Here is an 18,630-nt window from a genome sequence, read left to right as displayed (position 1 = left end):
TATGAGAGGGTGAGCGTAGGAAGCAAGGTAGAGACCACGATAGTCCGGCGGTGCCATGATGAAAGGCTGCTTCTTTACCTGCAGGCAGCCTGCACTGCACTGCCCTAGAGGTTTAGACGCTCGTATGTAGGAACCTGGAATCAGATGGATTGTCAGTTATAAATGAATATTATTATGTAATCAGAGCACATAGTAGCTAAATTTAGGTCCAGCCTTACCCCAATATTGATCGTGTATTAGTATACAGTAGAAAATCTCATAGGGAATACACTTGTTTTGCTGAAATCCTATTCCTTTATAGATTTATTCCTTACTACTGTATTCCATATGAGATTTCCTACTGTAGTAGTACTATAGACCCCAGCACTAATATTTAGAACTAGTCTTACACTTTCTAAAAACCTTTTTGTAGTATTTTGTACTCTCAAGATTCCAAGGTTTGCTATAAACATTTGGTTTAACTTAACCTCTCTAACATTCATTTCTTCCAGTCTTTTTGATTGCCAAGTCTTGGTACAAAATTTTCAATGTTAATACTTAATATTTATTCAATTAAATTATATTTCTGCTTTTTGCAACAATGTAATTATGGACCAGTTGACATTTCCCTTAGGTATTAAAAGAGAAACAAGAGCAACCTCAGAGTCACATTCCCAACTCTGTTGTCAGATTGCTCCTTAAATTCTGGGCATACAAAAATAATCCAGCAATACATATTGACCTGCTCAATTCCCTACTTATGTCTTGTACAGTCTGGGCTGGCTGATTTATCCAATTAAGAGGGCCAACAATATGTTTGGGAAATAAGCTATAATTACAGGAGTGGACACATTGAATTTACAAAAGTTAGTACCCTGGTGAATTACAGAAGAGAATGCCTGACAAATAGAATATCACAGATTTACATACAGAAGTGATAACTGAACAATCCACAAACAATATGAAGTTCAATTGCAGATATGTTTGTGCAACAGTGTTTAAATCCAAGCAAATAATGCTTTCAAATCCGTTCAACGGCCTGCGTATGTCTGTCATTTGAGAAGTTCGTGACATTTATTCAAAAACGTGTTGGTCGTCGAATCTGACAGAACAGACAAGTTGAGCAGGGAAGGCAACACATAACATAAGAAAAGACTTACTGGTCCAAAGATCTTCACTCGTACACCCCAATCTCGACTTCTGGATGTGTTCGGTCCCACCGATGTTACCAGTTGCTCCACGCTACTTTCAATCGCGGTTTCTACCACCCCTGCTTCCTGGCTGGCCTCAGTGTCTCTCGGTTTCCGCCTTATGTGCCGAGGCCAGTGCTCGGAGATAGCATACCCCCACCAGCTAGCTGAGAACAACTGGGACCAATGTGCTTGGTTGTTTGTTTCCCAGCCGGTCAGTACTGTCCAAAAAATGAGAGGAATAGCAAAGAGCCACGATACGGCATAAATCATTTGCGCGGTTATGCCTGGTGTACCGTTAATTCTGAAGAAGCAAGCAATGGCGATCGAAGTCAAGAAAGTAATCACACTAGAAAGAAAAGAGAGCTTAGTTAAAAGGATATACGTATATAAGTAAAGCGCATTATAGGGAATATATACCCCCACATAAGCAGAGCATAAGGCAAACTATATTGGATTGCTATTGTCTCCAGTCCGAGCTGTTTGTGTTTTCTTCTACTAAGGTAACCAACCTATGCAAACCCAAGGCATTCCGATTAGATCACGAGTCAATAGGACAAGTACGCACAGTGTCTGATGCTGTAATTTCAATGTCCTTGCCGCTGATTCGAATTTGCCGCACAAGGAGAAGGCCAATGACAATGCTTGCAATACTAGCAACTATAGAGACTTGACTCGCAATGGCAGCGGGTGATGCCCACAGGCCCGCATCTCCATTATCCGATAAAATAATCGGTGTACTGAGTAGTGCAACATTTGCATTCAGCAGTACTGTCGACTGAGAACTGTTGAGTCTCGAGTGAATGAAAGTATCTCCGGACTGACCGTAAGCACAAACGATTCCCAGTCCCTCTCGAGCTTGTCCTGCGACAGATAATCCAAAGTATCGAAGCGAGAAAGGTGGACGGGCCCAGCGACATCAAAATCGGTCATCAATATCTGCTGTATAAAGGTCTGCCTCATACCTGATATTTCTTCCACCTGCGATCCCTTATCACGCCATCCACCCATAACCTTTCAAGCCCTAATTGCATGGAATGAATATATACGTGGACCCGAAAATATCATTTACCAGAAAGATGGGTCTCTGGAGCATAAAACAGCAAAGGAGATAGACACTTGATAAGTGTCGAGCGCTTCTTTGGATTGTTTCCTCGCACACTCTGCAATACTGACATGCGAGCGCCATCGAAGCCGTAAAAGTTCAGCTGCCGCTCGTTTGCTAAATGATTATCAATAAGTGGCTCGGTCACGCTTTGACACTAGTACGGACAAGTGAGACCCATTATGCGTGCTGCCACCAGAATTATTGCCAATAAATATCATAAAAGCGACAGATTCTCACCAACACTGGCAACTGCATAAGCGCAATTACCAGAATCGTAGACAGCTAGACCGAGAGCGAAGCTAAAGCAAATGCTGAAGCAGCTATGATTAAACACGTACTGTGTAGATGCTTCACTGATTTTACAAGCGTGTCAAGATCGCTGGCATCGTATGGGGCGGCAGAGTCGGCAGAAGACTTGACATCTAGGGTGTTCTATATTTTGAGCACGACCGCTTTCAAGAGCGTCGAGACGTACCAATTCTCCAGTAATTGAGTATTCCCATCACTTCATTGAAAATGTCTGGATAAAGCTCGCGGTGGTTAGGAAAATATTCAATGTGCTGCCAAAACTCAAAATCGAGCTGATAATCTGACCGTAGAACATTAATTTATCATTCTGGGACAGGAACATTGACTTACGAAAGTGATCCAGTGATTCAACGCCAAAATCGTCTCCCAATATATGGCTCACATCATGCGTGTGGAGCCAGAAGAGGCAGCGTCGTTCCAAGTGAATCATGTAGTAGCTCCAGTCATCCTCTCCAACTTCGAGAACGACCTCAACATTGTTTAAAATGTCTTTGTGCCTATCAGAAAATTCTTTCGCATGCGTCTCGATTTTGTGCACGAAATCCTTAATCTCTCTAAGAACAGAAGTTTTCTGTAGATTTGCTTCCGTCAAAAAGGAAAAATTGTTTTCGCCACTCTGTTTTAACAGATAGTACGGTGGACCCTCTGGGTGGATGTAACGTTCCCAAGATCCAACGTCCTGGTTCCTTTGAAAGGTATTGTTTATTATCACTTTTACACGAAACAGAAAAGCATTTACCTATACACGTCAAAGGTTGCTAGAGGTTCGAATGCCCAAGGTCCCTGATTACTCTCTCTGTTGCACAATGAGCAAGATATCAGAATAACCTGGTACATAAAACACGAACATGGTAATGTTTCGATTGTAGCGTGGTCTATCTGATGGCAGAATAGTCTTCAGGGGCTTTGACCGTGAACGGCCTGGTGAAGCACTAAGTCCAGCAGGTTCTGCACATAAAGGAACATCCGTAATAGAACCTTCCATGTACGAGTTTTCTTTAATCGCTCCCAACGACGGAGAGAAATAAGCCTCCACATCACATTCAGACATAAATCTAGGTGGGTCGAGGAGTGTACTAGTTGTTGACCTAGGGAACGAGGTAACCGAGTCTATGGATGTGGCATGATGTGCATGCACTGAAGGTGATGCAGTAGCCTTTGAAGGAATAGAAGAGCACGCAACGATTACGGACCGATCATCGGGTGTCGAAAATGTGATACCTTGGTTGTCGCCGCCGCTGTCATGTTCGGTTATTTCGAAGTCACCGATTCCAGTGAACTCAACATCATTCTTCTTTGCGCAATTCACAGAAAACAGTCTAAGCAGAAGTGGCAGAGCACGATTAGCACATCGTTTACAAATATCCAGCAACTTCTTGAGCAAAACCAGAACTAGTGGCTGAGCCATGAACGGTCATGGAAACGTATGACAATCCTCACTTGGCGAGAGGGTGAGCGTAGGGAGTAAGGTAGAGGTCGCAATAATGTTGGAGGCACCATGATGGACTGCCGCTTGGCTGCCTGCAGGCAACCTCGACGTAAATGAGAGTGAGTGAAGGGAAGTTATAAATAAGTCTGATTATGTAAGCAACATATAAAACTAAATATAGGTGCGATTTTATTTTGATGTTTTTCTCTCCTTTCGAGGAATGAGGATAGTTGCTAGTTTTTAAACTCTCTCTCTTTTACGTTCTTCATAATCTATTATTACAATATCTTGCATTTATATACACGGATCCTAAGGCTTTCTAACAACCATCGACTAGCCTCAACCCCTCTGGCAATCACCTCTAACATCCATTCGTTTCTCCCGTCACCCATTTTTATTACGAACCTTCGATGTATCGTTGATAGTTATGCGTTAGTTCCTGGTAGCACTTAATACTAATTTTTATTTGTCTGATGTTTTCCTGTTAACATAAACATTAAATCGAAACCTATACCGCTTGTATTCACAGAGAAACGAGAGTTATCCCTCTTTCACATCTCCCAATTTGTCGTTGTTGGTTTACTAGTCCCTTCCAATATTGCCATACAAAAGGAATCCGTCAGTATAACATTAGATCTCGCCCAATGTAGTATTCATCGCTTGCTCGGACCGGGTCAACTAAGTCAGACACACAACAAAGTTGAGGATATGATCGGAGAATAAACTATAAGTACAGCAATGAACATTGCGTTTATTCATGAATATGCAGATGTCTGCCGGTTCGGTGAGTCATGGAAATAATCATCCGACAAAGGAATTTTGGAGTTTCGTGAGTCTACATGCAGTAATGGTGAAAACAAGATACAAAGTGGCGTGTTGATTGTTTTAGATGCGAGCAACGATGTCCAATATCCATGCAAATAAACATTTTCGTACCATCCAAAGTTATATCCGTGGTTTAAAATCGTGATGCACATTTATGTGCGTAAAAAGCTGTTGAATGTCAATCGCCGAACCTGTCAGGAGGGAGAGGTTAACCAGAGAAGACAACCCAAAATAAAAGTGAGTGCGCACCGGTCCGAAGTTCTTCACTCGTACACGCCAATTGCGATTCCTTGGAGCTTTCGGTCCCGCTGGTGCTGCCGGTTGCTCTGGCTTGCTCTCAGCTGCAGTCTCTTCCTCCGTCCCGGTCACCTGGTCGGCCTCAATGTCCTCCGATTTCTGCGACATGCGCCGAGTCCAAGGCAGTTTACTCTTCCAATGCCTGTAGATGACAGATTTCCACCAACTAGCTGAGAGTAACTCGGACCAGTGCGCTTGGTTGTTTGTTTCCCAGCCGGTAAGCACTGTCCAGAGAATGAGAGGAATGGCAAAGAGCCACGATACAGCATAGATCATTTGCGCGGCTATGTCTGGCGTACCATCAACTCGGAAGAAGCAGGCAATGGCAATCGAAGTTAAGAAAGTTATTACGCTATAAGAACGGAACTTAGTAAGAAAAGGGATAAATAAAGTGAATTACGGAGGAATACTAACCCCCACATAAGGAGAGCGTACGGCAGACTATACTGGATTGCTATTGTCTCCAGTCCGAGCTGTTCGTGCTTTCTACTGCTAAGATAGTTTATCTGTGCAAATTCACGTCATTTGATTAGCTTGTGACGGTCTTGGGCAAATACGCACAGTATCAGACGCTGTAACTTCAATGTCTTTCCCGCTTATTCGAATCTGCCGCACAAGGAGAAGGCCAGTGACAATGCTCGCAATACTTGCGACAATAGATACTTGGCTTGCAACGGCAGCGGGTGATGCCCACAGGCCAGCATCTCCATTATCCGACAAGATAATTGGTGTGCTGAGTAGTGCGACGTTTGCATTTAGCAACACAGTCGACTGACAATTATTGAGTCTTGAACGAATATAGCAGTGCCTTCGAACTGACCGTAAGCACGAACGATTCCCAGTCTCTCTCAAGCTTGTACTGTGACAGATAATCCGAAACATCAAAAACAATATAGGTGGACGAGGCCAATGAAGAAAAAGAGTGAGGCAATGTCTACTGCATAACAATCCGCCTCATACCTGATATTTCTTCCATCTGCGGTCTCTTATCACGCCGTCCACCCATAATTTTTCAAGTCCTAACAAAATAAGTTCTTCGAACGAAGATTGATAATTAAACCAGAGGATTTTACTCACCCGAAAGATGGGTCTCCGGTGCATAGAATAGCAAAGGAGATAGAGATTTGATGAGTATCGAGCGCTTCTTTAGGATATTCCCTCGTACACTCTGCCATACTGAGATACGGGCGCCACTGAAGCCATAAAAGTTCAGCTGCCGTTCATTACCTACAGGGCCATCAACCATTGTTTCAGTCAGATTTTGATACTATTACGGACTAGTAAGACCCATTATGCGCGCTGTTACCAGAATTAACGACAACAAACGTCATAAAAGGAACATATTCTCACCGACACTTGCCATCGCATAAGCACAGTTACCAGATTCGTAGACAGCTGAAATAGGAATGCAACTCAACAGGTAACTCCGATGCAACGACGATTGAATACGTACTGTGTAGATGCTTAACTGATACTACGAGCGTGTCAAGGTCGTCGGCATCGTATGGGGCAGCGGAATCGGCAGAAGACTTAACGTCTAGGGCACTCAATATTATTGGCAAGACTGCCTTCGAGAGAACCGAAACATACCAACTCTCCAGTAATTAAGTATTCCCATCGCTTCATGGAAAACGTCGGGGCCAAGCTTGCGATGGTTAGGGAAATATTCGATGTGCTGCCAAAACTCAAAATCAAGTTGACTACCTGACCATAGATGGCAGCTAAGTAGTTTATTCTTCGAGGACGGAAATGTGTACTTACGGAAATGGTCTAGTGATTCGACGCCAAAATTTTCGCCCAATGCATAGCTCATATCATAATCATCAAGCCAGAACACACAACGTTGTTCCAAGTCAACCATGTAGTAGCTCCACGCCTCGTCTTCAATCTCGAGAACAACTTCAACGTTTTCCGGAATATCTCGACCCCAATTGAAGTTTGTGGTATGCCTCTCGACTGCACACACAAAGGCCTCAACCTCGTCTAGGACGGAATAGTCCTGTAGGTCTGCTTCCGTCAAATAGGAAAACCTGTGTCCATCACACTTTTCTAGCAGGTAATATGGTGGGCCCTCCGGATGAACGTAATGTTTCCATCCCGCAACATCTCGGTTCCTGTGTATAGCGTAAATCGTCTTTTCTTAAATGAACGTATACCGTGCTTACCTATACACGTCAAAAGTCGCCAGAGGTCCGAGTACCCAAGGTCCTTCATTACTCTTTCTGCGGTGAAATGCTCAATAAAGGAATGACCTAACTAATAAAAATCACGAACATAGCAATGTTCCGATCGTATCGTGGTCTCTCCGATGGTGCGATAGTCTTCAAGGGTTTCATTAACTTTGATCCGGTCGGTGAAGCAGTGAACTGTACAGGTTCCGCATGTAAAGCACCTTCGATTATAGAACTTTCTCTGAATGAGTTTTCTTTAATCACTTCCAGCGGCGAAGAACAGTAAAGCTCTGCGTCATTTTCCGACAGAAATCCAGGTGAGTTTGAGATAGTACTAGTTGGTGACATAGGAAACGAGGCGGAAGAGTCTATGGATCTAGCGTGGTGATGTGAACGCGCCGCGGGTGGTGTAGTAGGCATTGACGGAACCGAAGAGCATGCGAGGACTACAGCACGATTGTTTGATGCTGAGGACGGATCCCCTTTAGCCGTTCCGCCATTGTTATACTCAGACGTTTGGCCATCGCCGATTCTAGTGAGCGCAACGTCGTTCTTCTTCGTGCAGTCCACCTTACCGCGAAATCGTCGGAGACCAAGGTACCGCCCAATCACAGAGAACAGTTTAAGCAGAAGCGGCAGTGCACGATTAGCCCATCGTTTGCAAATGTCCAACAACCTTCTGAACAAAGCCAGAGCTAGTGACAGTGCCATGAGAGCACCTGAGGAGATCTGACAATCCTCGTTCGGCGAGAGGGTGAGCGCCGAGAACAAGGTACTGTAGAGGCCACGATAATGTCGGAGGCATGATGGACCGCTTGCTTCTTCTAAACTTCTTTGCCATGAGGCAAGGCTAAATTCAGGGATGAGTGTATTACAAATGAATCTGATTATGTAACCAGAGCACCGGAACTACTGTAATTACGCCGCTCCGACTTCCTTACGTACGTACACATTTATGGTTGTTTAAAATTCAAAAGTTTGTCTGTTCGACACTCGAGTGCGTTTCAAACGATCAATTCTGTACGAGAGCACAAGTTCATCGTATATTGGTTTATTTTAGAAAGTGTATGCAAACCCCGGTACCAGGGCGCACGTGTATAATGCCGGAGTACATAGGTCATACAGGTAGATGAATAGTGAATAGCCCATCCAAAAGCTAGTTACAACTAACAAGGCAAGGGAGGGATTAGGCTTTTTCTGCTAGGGATACATTGAACAGTAGATTCTGACATGGGATCGCCGTGTATGGCATGCGAGGATGTCTGATGATGCAAAACTCGGGGACAACAGAGGATAACCAATGCAAAAGAGAAGAATTGTAAAGAGCGTATGTGCGAGGCGAAGTAAGTTGTGCAACTCTCCGAATCCAAAAATCGAACCAGCCAGCGAGGAAGAGAATGGGAAAGCTGCACAAAACGAAGAAAACAAAAAAAAAATGCGGTTATACGTGGACCGTAAACGGCCGTCTTGTGTCGTGAATGACAAGAGTCGTCGTCAACATGAATGCAGTCACAGTCGTGCAAAGAAAAATCAAGGGAAAAGTGAGAAATAGGAAAAGTGAGATGGTGCGGCGTGTGCAGACAGCTAACAGAAAGTCCAGGGAATTAGGAGTGAACGTCGATGATGTTGAGCCAGAACGATGACGAAAAGGATGGAGTTTAGGATGCGACGGGTGGCGGCAATGCAACGGCGAATTACATTAGGGGGACGACGTGCGACTACCGGTGGAAGTGCTTCTTACCATGTCAACTTCCAGTCATACTGGTCCGAGTATAACCACACCGCAGATGTGGCACTGGGTTCCTCCCAGTAGCTTAGAAAGAATGCTGGGATACCGAATACCAAGGGTCAAAATAGCTACAATTTTGCTATTTAGCGATTAAGTACCTCAACGCGGGCGCTGTTTTGGTTGATACACGCGTGATGGACCAGGACTAGGACCTGCTTCACTCTCCGTAGTAGAAGCTGAAACGTGCGACTGCATTCTCTGGAACTGGCCTGTACGTCTGTTCATAGCAGACAACGAGGTACCACCTCCGCCTCCACCTCCCATTGCCGGTGTTGGAGGCACGTGTGGAGATTCCTCTTTATCCCATTCATCCAGCAACGCCTGCCCGACAAGCGGTTCAAGTTCCGTCCCATCACGAGAAACTTTCACCTCCCGGTCATGGTTCCATGGGTTACGCAGGTGCCGGGTGCGATGGAATGGTAGCCTCGTTACCCGAATCCATTGTACTTTGAAAGGTGAACCCCATTGCGGCGGTATATCTGCACGATCATCAGGAGCATCCGTGCCAGCCTGTTTATCCTTTCCGGCGTCAGTGTCCACCTTCGTTTCCTGGTCAATCTCTTCTTGGACCTCTTCTGCCTGCAGAACTTCACGCAATTTGCTGCCAGACCCAGACGCAGAAACGGACGTTCCGAGTGTATCCCTCCGTTTCACGCGGTCGTCATCCTCGATCTTTATTAGTGGATTCTCAACGCTCGCGCTATGCGCCTCATGTTCCCGGACTGCTCGCAATGGCGCCTCTGGATCTAACTGAACACTCGGAAGCCTTCGACGGAGCAAACGCGGATCTAACGTCTCCGACCCTAGCCCTTTAACCTGAGGAGTTGTAATATCGCCATACGACCGGCCCATCACCGCAGGTGCACTTATCGGGGGAGTTGCGAGATGCAGGGACGTACGATTTTGAGGAACCGATTCTGCAAATTTTTCTTGGTGGCGATCGGACGGTGGGGCGGTATTCGCCTCACCAGACAGCGAGACTTTACTGCTGCTGCTTTCCTCTGCATTCGATAAGCGCTTCTGTGTGGCGGGGGTAACTGGCTTCGGAGAATCTTCCGCCAGACGATGTTCACTTGGTGAGAAAAGCAAATAGGAACGTTTCTCTTCATCCGCATCCTGTTCCCTTCTCTTAGTGTTGCCGCCATCGTTACCTTCCGGCGAACTACCTTCACTCTCTTCAGGAATTGTTTCATTCACATGAGAACCTTTTCCAGCGACAGAGGAAGCTAACGATGTTGTTGGCGAATGAGAATGTTGAGAGTCCGACCGAGAGGCCCACGAGACCCGATCGTCTGCTGTCTTGCCAATCGCACTTGCCATCCTAGTGCGGAAGGATTAGCGCATCGAAGGATTTTGTAATTAATATCATTTTTACCTAGCATAGCCGAAAAACTCTCCGCTTTTGTTCACACCAAAAATGAGGTACACATCAGAGCTATTGCGAAACGCCTGATTGAGTATGGCCTCGTTATGCGGCTGCGTCGCCCATACACCCTTCTCCACACTAAGATCTAAGTCAAACTATACGGGAAAAGTGGCGGTTAGACAAGACAAAACATTTGCTGACAGCTTTTGTCGCCACTCCTACCTGTGTCAGGGACTTCAAGATAAAGTACCGTTTGGGAAAATAGCGTGCTAAGAAACCAGAGGTGGTGCTGCCCGAGCTACTTGAATGATGGGGAGGTCGCCGAACAGCATGTGCATCTTGTCCTGATGACTCTGCCCCACTCTCCGTGTGTACCACAGATGACGACGGGGTCCCAGGAGGCTCGCTCGCGCTTGCGTCGTCATCCGACATTACAACCTCTTTCCTGCCAGCCTGCTTGTTTTGTTCACGGCCCCATTCCCGTTCGCGTTGCTCCTTGACCCAGCGTGTATGTATGCCCGTTCCCCGTTGTCCGCCAACGCCTGCTTTTAAATCCTCTTCCTTGCCACGGACACGACACACAAGACGTGGACATCTTGCATCCCCTGGACGAAGAGGAATACCGTTGAATCGCTGTACAGCAGAAGAAAGATATACAGCGTTAGTATAATTCACGAATGCACAATTAGATCGTGCTATGAGAAAGACGCTCGTCACGCCTGAAGAATCCACAGGACTTGCATCCGATGCAGATGAACTGCCGGATGGTGAAAGAAGACCAGCTGGCAGATGTGGTGGTTGAGACAGTCGTTGACCAAAAGACGAGCGCATCTCAACATCTGACGATCCACTCTGCGTACTCGACCGCGTAAAGAAGCGCCAAAGTTCATCGTGCGTTGCATCACTGGGCACGTTTCCTACCCACATTACCCATTCTGAGCGTTGAACAGGCGGATTTGGCAATACAGACTTCCGCTTCGGTTGTTTCAACTGCTGCTGTTGTCCTCGTTCGCTGACCGACTCGCCAGGAGCACCAGATGAAGGTGAGAGAGGTGCTCCAGGCGGGGACGCGATTGACCCTGGTTTACTATCCCCTTCACGTTGAATTTCTGCCGTAATTCCACCGCGGCCGGTTCCGGACCCAGGCCCAGGCCCCGCGCCGACAGCCGAATCGGGCAGAGGGAATGCTGCAGGCTGCACCAGCCCAGATGAAGGAGATGATAACGATGGGAAACCAGGACCCAAGCCCAGACCTCTTGCATTAGAAGGATTGCCGTACGCGTCAAGGTAGTAAACATTTGGATATGATCCCGCAGTTGGAGATGCGCTGTGAGGTGGAATATACCACCACCTCGCAGAGGGCTGCTGCCCAGCTGAGTCGTCAGACGTCGTCGGACTCGCTCCTGTCATATATGCGAATGGTGGAGGATACTGCGGTCGCTGGGCATGCTGCACTTGATGAGTTGATAGAGACGAAGAAAATGGTGAGTGTGAAAACTGGGGCGTCGCAGTGAGCGTTGGATGATAGTTGAATGGCGCAAATGACTGCTGCGGCGAGTACGGCGAGCTGGCACCCGGAGCGGGACTCCGTCCTGAGTTTCCTCCATCATAATCGAATGTGAGCGTTGGCGTTGGAGTATGCTCTGGAGGAACGCTAGTGTGAAATGACGGGGCATACAGCGGAGGCTGGCTTGGGCTCATGCTATGCCCAACAGAATAAAATTCTGGCGATGGATGGGCTGGAGAATGTGCCATGGACGGCATACCATGGATATTTAATTGTGGGTATGTATACTGGTGCTGGGGCTGATGTTGGGGGTAGAGCGAAGCTGGCGATGGAGACATCGTGTACGGTACAGTAAAGCTCGCTGAGCGCTGCGGGGCCGCTGCTTGTTGTCCATGTACAAATGGCGGTGGTCCACTCTGGTTTGAAACGGAAGGTGTATTTCGAGGCAATCCGGACTCCGACGCTGAGGGGGAGGCGTAGAAGCCATACGGCTGCAGACCACGCTGTTGTTGTTGATGCACCTGCTGCGGCTGTTGCGGCTGCGGCTGTCTCCTGGAAGATTGGCGGGACGAACCAGGGGAGGGACCAGAGTGCGGGGAAGAATTTGGCATGTCTTCGTTGACGTTTCCGTCAGACGCGGGAGGCGCTGTGGAACGAAATTTTGGAGTCAATGAACGGCTGGGATGCGGGCTGCTGGGACTTGGGGAAAGTAGCGGGTCATAAACGTCTAATTTACTCTTTAGGAAAAGCGACGAAAGGGACAATTCGAGAACGTACTGGAGAGACCAAGGGAAGTGTGTCCTCTATCTGGGGGGGAGCGGGCATACAATGGATCGACGACTAGTAAAGGAATGTCAGCATGGAAGATGTGTGCTCTAGCAGATGAGGAGGGCAGGCATATTGCGAAGTAGAAAAGAGACAAAAAAATAGAGAAAAGTGATGAAAGCAAGGGATGAGAGGGAGGTTGGAAACAAGCGCACACGCTTCGGGCTAAAGAAAGAGCGGAGCCAGCCGCGAGGCCGGCCCATCAACTCACGGCAGACGTCCAGAAGAGGCAATAGAATTTGTGGACTCACAATTATTAGGTTCAGAGCGATCGACGCTCGCGTCGGACGCGTCAAATCCGTTCGCAACAGCGGTGCACGACTCGGAAGTTCCAACAGTATTTCCACTGTAGAAGGCACTCTTTTCAATGACTAAATCTGTCTGCAGGGGACTTGTTCTGCGTGACTGTGTCGGGGTGGTATCGCCCGCTTCCGCGGTGCTCTGTCTCCCATTCTCGTACGGCATCGGAGGCGCACTCTTATGCTCACCGGTCCCTGCAGTGCGAGACGGACTTGAACTTGAGTCTCCATCATCTTCACTCATAGTTTATCTCCCGTTCCGACTTCCGATTCCGATGCAGTGCACTACAAGCGGTGCAATAGCTAGTGCAGAAGCGAATCAAATGGCAAAGAGTCCTTGAAGAGTGGTCCGACGTGTATAGGTCGTGTGAGTACGTGGTGCTCAAACGGCCCTGCTCTGATTAACCTTCTGTCGTAACACAGACATCAGACATGACACGGTGCGGTGCAATAAGGTGTCAGCGGATTATTGAAAGTGGATCCAGTTTGCTGCATCGCGCACCAAATATACTGTGGCGGGTTTCTTCGCTCAAGTTCTACCTCCGAAGAACGACTGACTGCGACTACTCTTTAAGGTGCAAGAGGGACAAATAGAATCTAGAGGTTGGAAGGAAACCGTGTGGATCGTTCAAAGCTGTTCGAGACTGTTCTGTGGCTTTTTTTGGTCGGGTGTGTCGGGTGTGCAGGTGCGTACAAAGAAAAAATGAGCAAATTCGTGTATGAGCTAGTGAAGGAAGTAGAGGATACTGTGGATATGGCTTTGCGTGTATGAGATTTACAACTCTCCATGGCTGGCGCTGCTATAAGGAAATGCAAACCGACTCCGCACTCAAGGGCTATCACGTTTTCGAGCAGAAAATGACGTCGACATTTCCTTTTATGGCGCTTATGTAGGTGAATTAATCGTTTTGTAATATTGCATCATGACGATCATTTCGGTGCCTTTTCTGGCGTTTTGTATTTGTCCTTGTTTTGTCTGAGCGTTTCCACGTTTCACATCTCTCAAACGCACCAGGTCTCTTTTCCTTCCATAAGTGTACCTTATACCTCTCCTGCACCAGAGACGATTGATCCTTTACACTCTACGATGTAAAGTGCAGGTGGCGTTCCTGATGCCTGCGTACGAGCATCCGAACCGGACTGGGTCTGTGCCAGGTACGTCCTCATATCTCCCGACCTTAATCAATTCCACGGCTCCAACATGTGTACAAAGGCAGCATCGTCGCATATGACCAACTCCACAGCATTATTGGTCATAAGATCACGGGCCCTGCCTCTTCCACTCCTCATCCCCGTGCATCGGAGTGCGTCGGCTGTCTGAGGGTGCTTTTCGCCTGCACTAACGAGACCGAGGAAGCAATAGGCACAATTAGAGACATGGCTTTAACTCGACTATCCGATTTTCTCAAGATTACCAGCTGGTTGGAGAACTCGTGGCAGTTCCTGACTAACTGCTGCGCATCTCTGATCATCTCGAGCCACAACTTGTGCCCAGATCTCTCTAGCGGCACAAGGACCCACCCGACAACAGCCACATCAATCCTGGCGGCGTCTTGTTTTCCAAACTCGCATTGAACCATCGGAAGTTTGGGAAGAAGCTTCAGACATGTGCCTTCAATGGATCTGATGATTGATCCGTTTAAAACCGATCACATCTCACATCCTTTCTCCCCAGCTCGTCAGCTCAAATTATGGTCTCATCCTCCTTTCAAATGCTCTTGGGGGACGACCTGAATCAGGGGAGTTGAATGAAAATCATGTATGGAACGAAATGACGTGAGCTTAAAGCAGCTGAGTCCCACCTTATTCAGTTGCAGCGATCCGCATCAAGATGCCCAGGGAACTTAGGAACTTCGGTGGTGCTATTCTGCTTCTCAATGCTCCAATGATATCGTCGATTTCTCCGGATTAGCGTGTCTGTGTTTGGAAGCTGTCGAATATTGAGCGACACTCACCATTTCATTTTCTCAGCTGGTCTGGAAAATGCTCAAGGTTTCTCTCGGCCAGATCGGCCAAACATTTAGGCAGTTTGCTTCTTACACACGAGGAGACAGACCAGCTTCTTCACATTGGGTGCCAATTCATCTCGTAGCCGGAACTATCTGCACTGTTTCACCGACCGGCTTCTCACTGGTACATGCATTATATTCTCGAGCGATTTACATTTCTTCTTGACTTCTCAAACTTGAGCGACCTTCACCTATCAATCTCCGTCCGTATGAGACGATATCTTCCCGCTGTCTATGGGCGCTTCCAATGAACAGCTTCCTCCGGCTTTCATGTGAAGTGGTTCGGAGGCCAGGCATCTATGCGAAGCATGTGTAACACTTTTACGACCTTGCACATTCATCCAGAAATATGATCGCTAGTCACACGTCCGACTTCTCCGGCTCTTCGTTTGCAAGGATTTTTTCCTGATATGATGAGTTACTAATTTGGCACAATGACAGACTGGGAGAGTCAGGCTCAAAGGAAGGTAACTGCATTGTCTATAAGTAGAATTCTTTTCAAGCATGTAGTCATTCCAGCTACTTTGTCGTTAGGGACTACGATGCGGCCTGCGACTCCGTGCCTCTTCATTCTGTCCTTCGTACAAAGGTGCGCATTCGAAAGCTGGCAATCATTTTCCAACTCAAATTTTAGTCTTTCTTTTGCCACCACAGCCGCATAACGAGAACATCTAAACTTTCGCCTCAACTTCCATCTTAATCGTTGATCACTCGCATGTGGACACATTATCATAAATATCAGACAAGGTTTCCATTTGATAGGAAGACTATCTATTGAATTAAGATCTTTTAAGCTTCTGCACAGTTTTTGCCGAGATATGGCAACCGCGCCGTCCGTCTACTGCTCAGGAACCTCGCAGACACCTGTCTGGAGGTCTAGACCTCTAAGAACATAGACACTATGCTAGTAGACCACTTGCGCACATGTAGGCGTGTCCAGATCCCTTGATATCAAGATGAAAATTTAGTGGGTCCGGAGTCAAGGTTCGTCCCGATTCTGTCCGTTCACTAACGGTCCAGGTCGAAATAGTCGTCTGGCCTGATTTCTCGTCTGCTAATGTTGTTCACTGCCTCGTCGCGACACATTGTGCACTAAACTTTATTCGTTGATAAAATACCCGAGAAGCTGTACTTTTATATTCTCTGTGGAAGGAACTTCGCTCAGGCGTCCACCGGAGCTTGGCCTTTAATGAAACATAAGACTTTAGTATTGATACGCCTGTGCATGTGCGTCTGTGCGTCTGATTTTACAGTTCTAACAGCAAAACCATGACAAATACTAGTAGAGAATAATCTGTCCTCACAAATGCACCATCCGTGCCCGAAAACCTGCCTTTTTGCTGGCTTCTTGCCTTTTGGCAGAATGCCTCTTATGTAGTACACCTATCCAAAGATTCTTAAACCTGTTAAGTTAGATACTTTTACTAGAACAACTATAATAACATTTCAATATACAGTATTTCACTACCAGAACTAAGTTAAAGTCTGCTTTTGGAAGCAATTTCAGTACACCCAATGATAGTTTAGGCTGAAAGTCGGTTAAGCACTCCAAATGAACCTTGTCAAGTTCCGAGGTGGAGTCACATTTCGTTAGCCAGGGACGTAGCACGCCATTCCCGAGGCCGATTCCCAATTTAAACCGGATGTCAACGGACAAATGGAATTCTTAGGATAGGCACAATGTGTTGTCTGCACACCCGCAGTACTTACGCATAAGTGCCGGAATACTGACCTATTCGAGGTGGAACATATAACCTATCATTTGAAGGATGATCCTCGCATACAGCGAAACCAAGACTCGGTGGTTATGGCCGGATCTATCTATTGAAAAAGTAAGCACTATTTATAATAGAAGTGACTGGACATTCATTCGATATTATGATCCGGATAGATGACAGTGAACAGTCCTATCCCACTGTGTCAAATGAACAGAGTAAGCACTGATCCACAGCGCGTTGGAGTCGGATGCATCTAGTGAGACTGAGAAGATTGCGTTCAGCATAACTAAGAGGGGCTTGTCTATATGGTTCAGATCTCCAGTCCGTGCTCGGAGTCAGACCAATACTCTGCCTATATCACTAGTTTAATTGCTATTCTATATGCAGGGATAGTTAGAAGAATATAGTTACGTAGGGAAAACTTGCAACCCTGGTACCCTATATGCACTTTGAGGGGACTCGGAGATAATAGAACTCGAAGCCTTGTCTTTTACATAATTGAAAGTTTCAAAGAAGTTTTGAAGTGGCGTAACCCAGTGGAGATTCTGTGATCAACGCGGATTGGAGTGTGTAATGCAAACACACATTAGTATCAGCCTCAGGTGAGTAGACAAGTAGAGAAGGATGTGGTGTAACTGGTACAGAGGAAGTCATGTTTTCACATCAGTAATTTGCAGATGCACAGTTAATCCCTTTCATGTCGCAGTGCATGTTTGAATAAGAGCAAATAATTATCCTCTTGCAGAACAACTTACTGTAAGATAGCAGCAACAAGAAATACAGCACATTCAGGGCAAGACTACTGGCGAAGTTCCAAACAAAATGACTGTTGAGTTGAGACAGACACTCATAATGAGATGGGTGTTTTGAAAAGGAAATTGTGTGCACGTGAAATTGTGAAACGGATTTGGTATATATCATATTATATGTAATACTCATTGTTTCTCACTCACAATGCCTGCCTGCCTGAGGGCATTCTCATACACACACCGGCACTATCATCACGAAAAAGTCTTAAGTATTGTACTTACTTGTAATCTCATATATTTTATATATTTTATAAAATTTGTCCAATTACATATAATCTTCCTGGGGGGTTAAGTAATGACAGTACAATGTTAGATAAGTAAGTGAGAATACTTTTAAAACTTGGCAATTTCCATTATAATTTTATAAATTGTCAAGTTATAAAAGTGATTATAACACTTTCTAAGATTACAAGACTAAGACATACTTATTTATTTGAGAAAGTATAATATCTGCTTATAATACTTATAAGTCATTACAAGCGTTTGAATCGCTTCCTTTTGCTTTGGATACAATTTTTTATCAAATAATTAATAAAATATAATTATATTTAATTATTTAATACAAAATAATAAATGATACATTATTTCTACAGTCCTAACCCCTGCACCACCAGCAGCCTCTGCCTTGTTCTTTTGTGAGTAGAATTCGTGTCGGAAAAGGATGAACGCATCCTCAGGCCGTTTGATGTAGTCTTTGTCACCACGGTTGGTCGTCACTCGGGACCTGTGAGTCAAATTGCGTGTGTGTGTGGGATGAGGTCGAGCGGGTTGTGGAGGTTGAGGCTGCGCCTGTTAGACAGGTTTAGAGTAGTTAGCAAGTGACAATACAAGATAAAAGGTGGATGTACTGCAACAGTGTGTAGCGAGTGTGACTGGTGCATACAGGGTTGAGATCCGGAGCGTTGAACGAGTTGATTCAGCTGAGACAAAGCCATATCAGTATGCATATGATTATATTCTGACTGACGTGCATTGGAGGAGTAGTGAACTGAGTCGTTTT

General features: G+C 46.1%; 5 protein-coding genes across 5 annotated transcripts; 1 reads left to right on the top strand and 4 right to left on the bottom strand.

The window, feature by feature from the left end:
- Positions 1 to 1,057: 1,057 nt before the first annotated feature.
- On the bottom strand, positions 1,058 to 3,994 carry FOMMEDRAFT_162213 (uncharacterized protein; the record flags this gene model as incomplete). Its single annotated transcript, XM_007271672.1, has 14 exons — positions 1,058 to 1,081; positions 1,140 to 1,518; positions 1,596 to 1,681; positions 1,738 to 1,947; positions 1,995 to 2,111; positions 2,168 to 2,193; positions 2,242 to 2,391; positions 2,443 to 2,463; positions 2,515 to 2,559; positions 2,616 to 2,699; positions 2,753 to 2,866; positions 2,917 to 3,272; positions 3,326 to 3,382; positions 3,435 to 3,994. 14 exons carry the CDS (start codon positions 3,992 to 3,994, stop codon positions 1,058 to 1,060), a joined length of 2,229 nt encoding a protein of 742 aa, XP_007271734.1.
- Positions 3,995 to 4,750: 756 nt separating this feature from the next.
- Positions 4,751 to 8,097, bottom strand: FOMMEDRAFT_143412 (uncharacterized protein). The gene is made up of 14 exons (XM_007271671.1): positions 7,412 to 8,097; positions 7,303 to 7,359; positions 6,899 to 7,251; positions 6,728 to 6,841; positions 6,591 to 6,674; positions 6,488 to 6,532; positions 6,416 to 6,436; positions 6,215 to 6,364; positions 6,098 to 6,156; positions 5,958 to 5,996; positions 5,699 to 5,908; positions 5,552 to 5,643; positions 5,090 to 5,489; positions 4,751 to 5,031 (listed from the first exon to the last, which is right to left on the bottom strand). Exons 1-14 carry the CDS (start codon positions 8,017 to 8,019, stop codon positions 4,993 to 4,995), a joined length of 2,271 nt encoding a protein of 756 aa, XP_007271733.1. The 5' UTR covers positions 8,020 to 8,097; the 3' UTR covers positions 4,751 to 4,992.
- Positions 8,098 to 8,521: 424 nt separating this feature from the next.
- Positions 8,522 to 13,854, bottom strand: FOMMEDRAFT_23945 (uncharacterized protein). The gene is made up of 5 exons (XM_007271520.1): positions 13,047 to 13,854; positions 12,748 to 12,810; positions 10,686 to 12,697; positions 10,473 to 10,618; positions 8,522 to 10,418 (listed from the first exon to the last, which is right to left on the bottom strand). The coding sequence occupies exons 1-5, from the start codon at positions 13,336 to 13,338 to the stop codon at positions 9,197 to 9,199; spliced, it is 3,735 nt and encodes a 1,244-aa protein (XP_007271582.1). The 5' UTR covers positions 13,339 to 13,854; the 3' UTR covers positions 8,522 to 9,196.
- Positions 13,855 to 14,135: 281 nt separating this feature from the next.
- On the bottom strand, positions 14,136 to 14,991 carry FOMMEDRAFT_171281 (uncharacterized protein; the record flags this gene model as incomplete). The annotated part of the gene is made up of 3 exons (XM_007271670.1): positions 14,547 to 14,991; positions 14,304 to 14,433; positions 14,136 to 14,240 (listed from the first exon to the last, which is right to left on the bottom strand). Exons 1-3 carry the CDS (start codon positions 14,672 to 14,674, stop codon positions 14,136 to 14,138), a joined length of 363 nt encoding a protein of 120 aa, XP_007271732.1. The 5' UTR covers positions 14,675 to 14,991.
- A 44-nt stretch (positions 14,992 to 15,035) lies between these two features.
- On the top strand, positions 15,036 to 15,567 carry FOMMEDRAFT_23938 (uncharacterized protein). The gene has a single exon (XM_007271519.1). It carries the CDS (start codon positions 15,078 to 15,080, stop codon positions 15,267 to 15,269), a length of 192 nt encoding a protein of 63 aa, XP_007271581.1. The 5' UTR covers positions 15,036 to 15,077; the 3' UTR covers positions 15,270 to 15,567.
- The last annotated feature ends 3,063 nt before the right edge of the window (positions 15,568 to 18,630 follow it).

Source organism: Fomitiporia mediterranea (genome assembly GCF_000271605.1).
Source record: "Fomitiporia mediterranea MF3/22 unplaced genomic scaffold FOMMEscaffold_18, whole genome shotgun sequence".
Lineage (NCBI taxonomy): Eukaryota > Fungi > Basidiomycota > Agaricomycetes > Hymenochaetales > Hymenochaetaceae > Fomitiporia > Fomitiporia mediterranea.
Note: the sequence above shows the minus strand (reverse complement) of the source record. Positions and strands in the feature narration are given on the sequence as shown.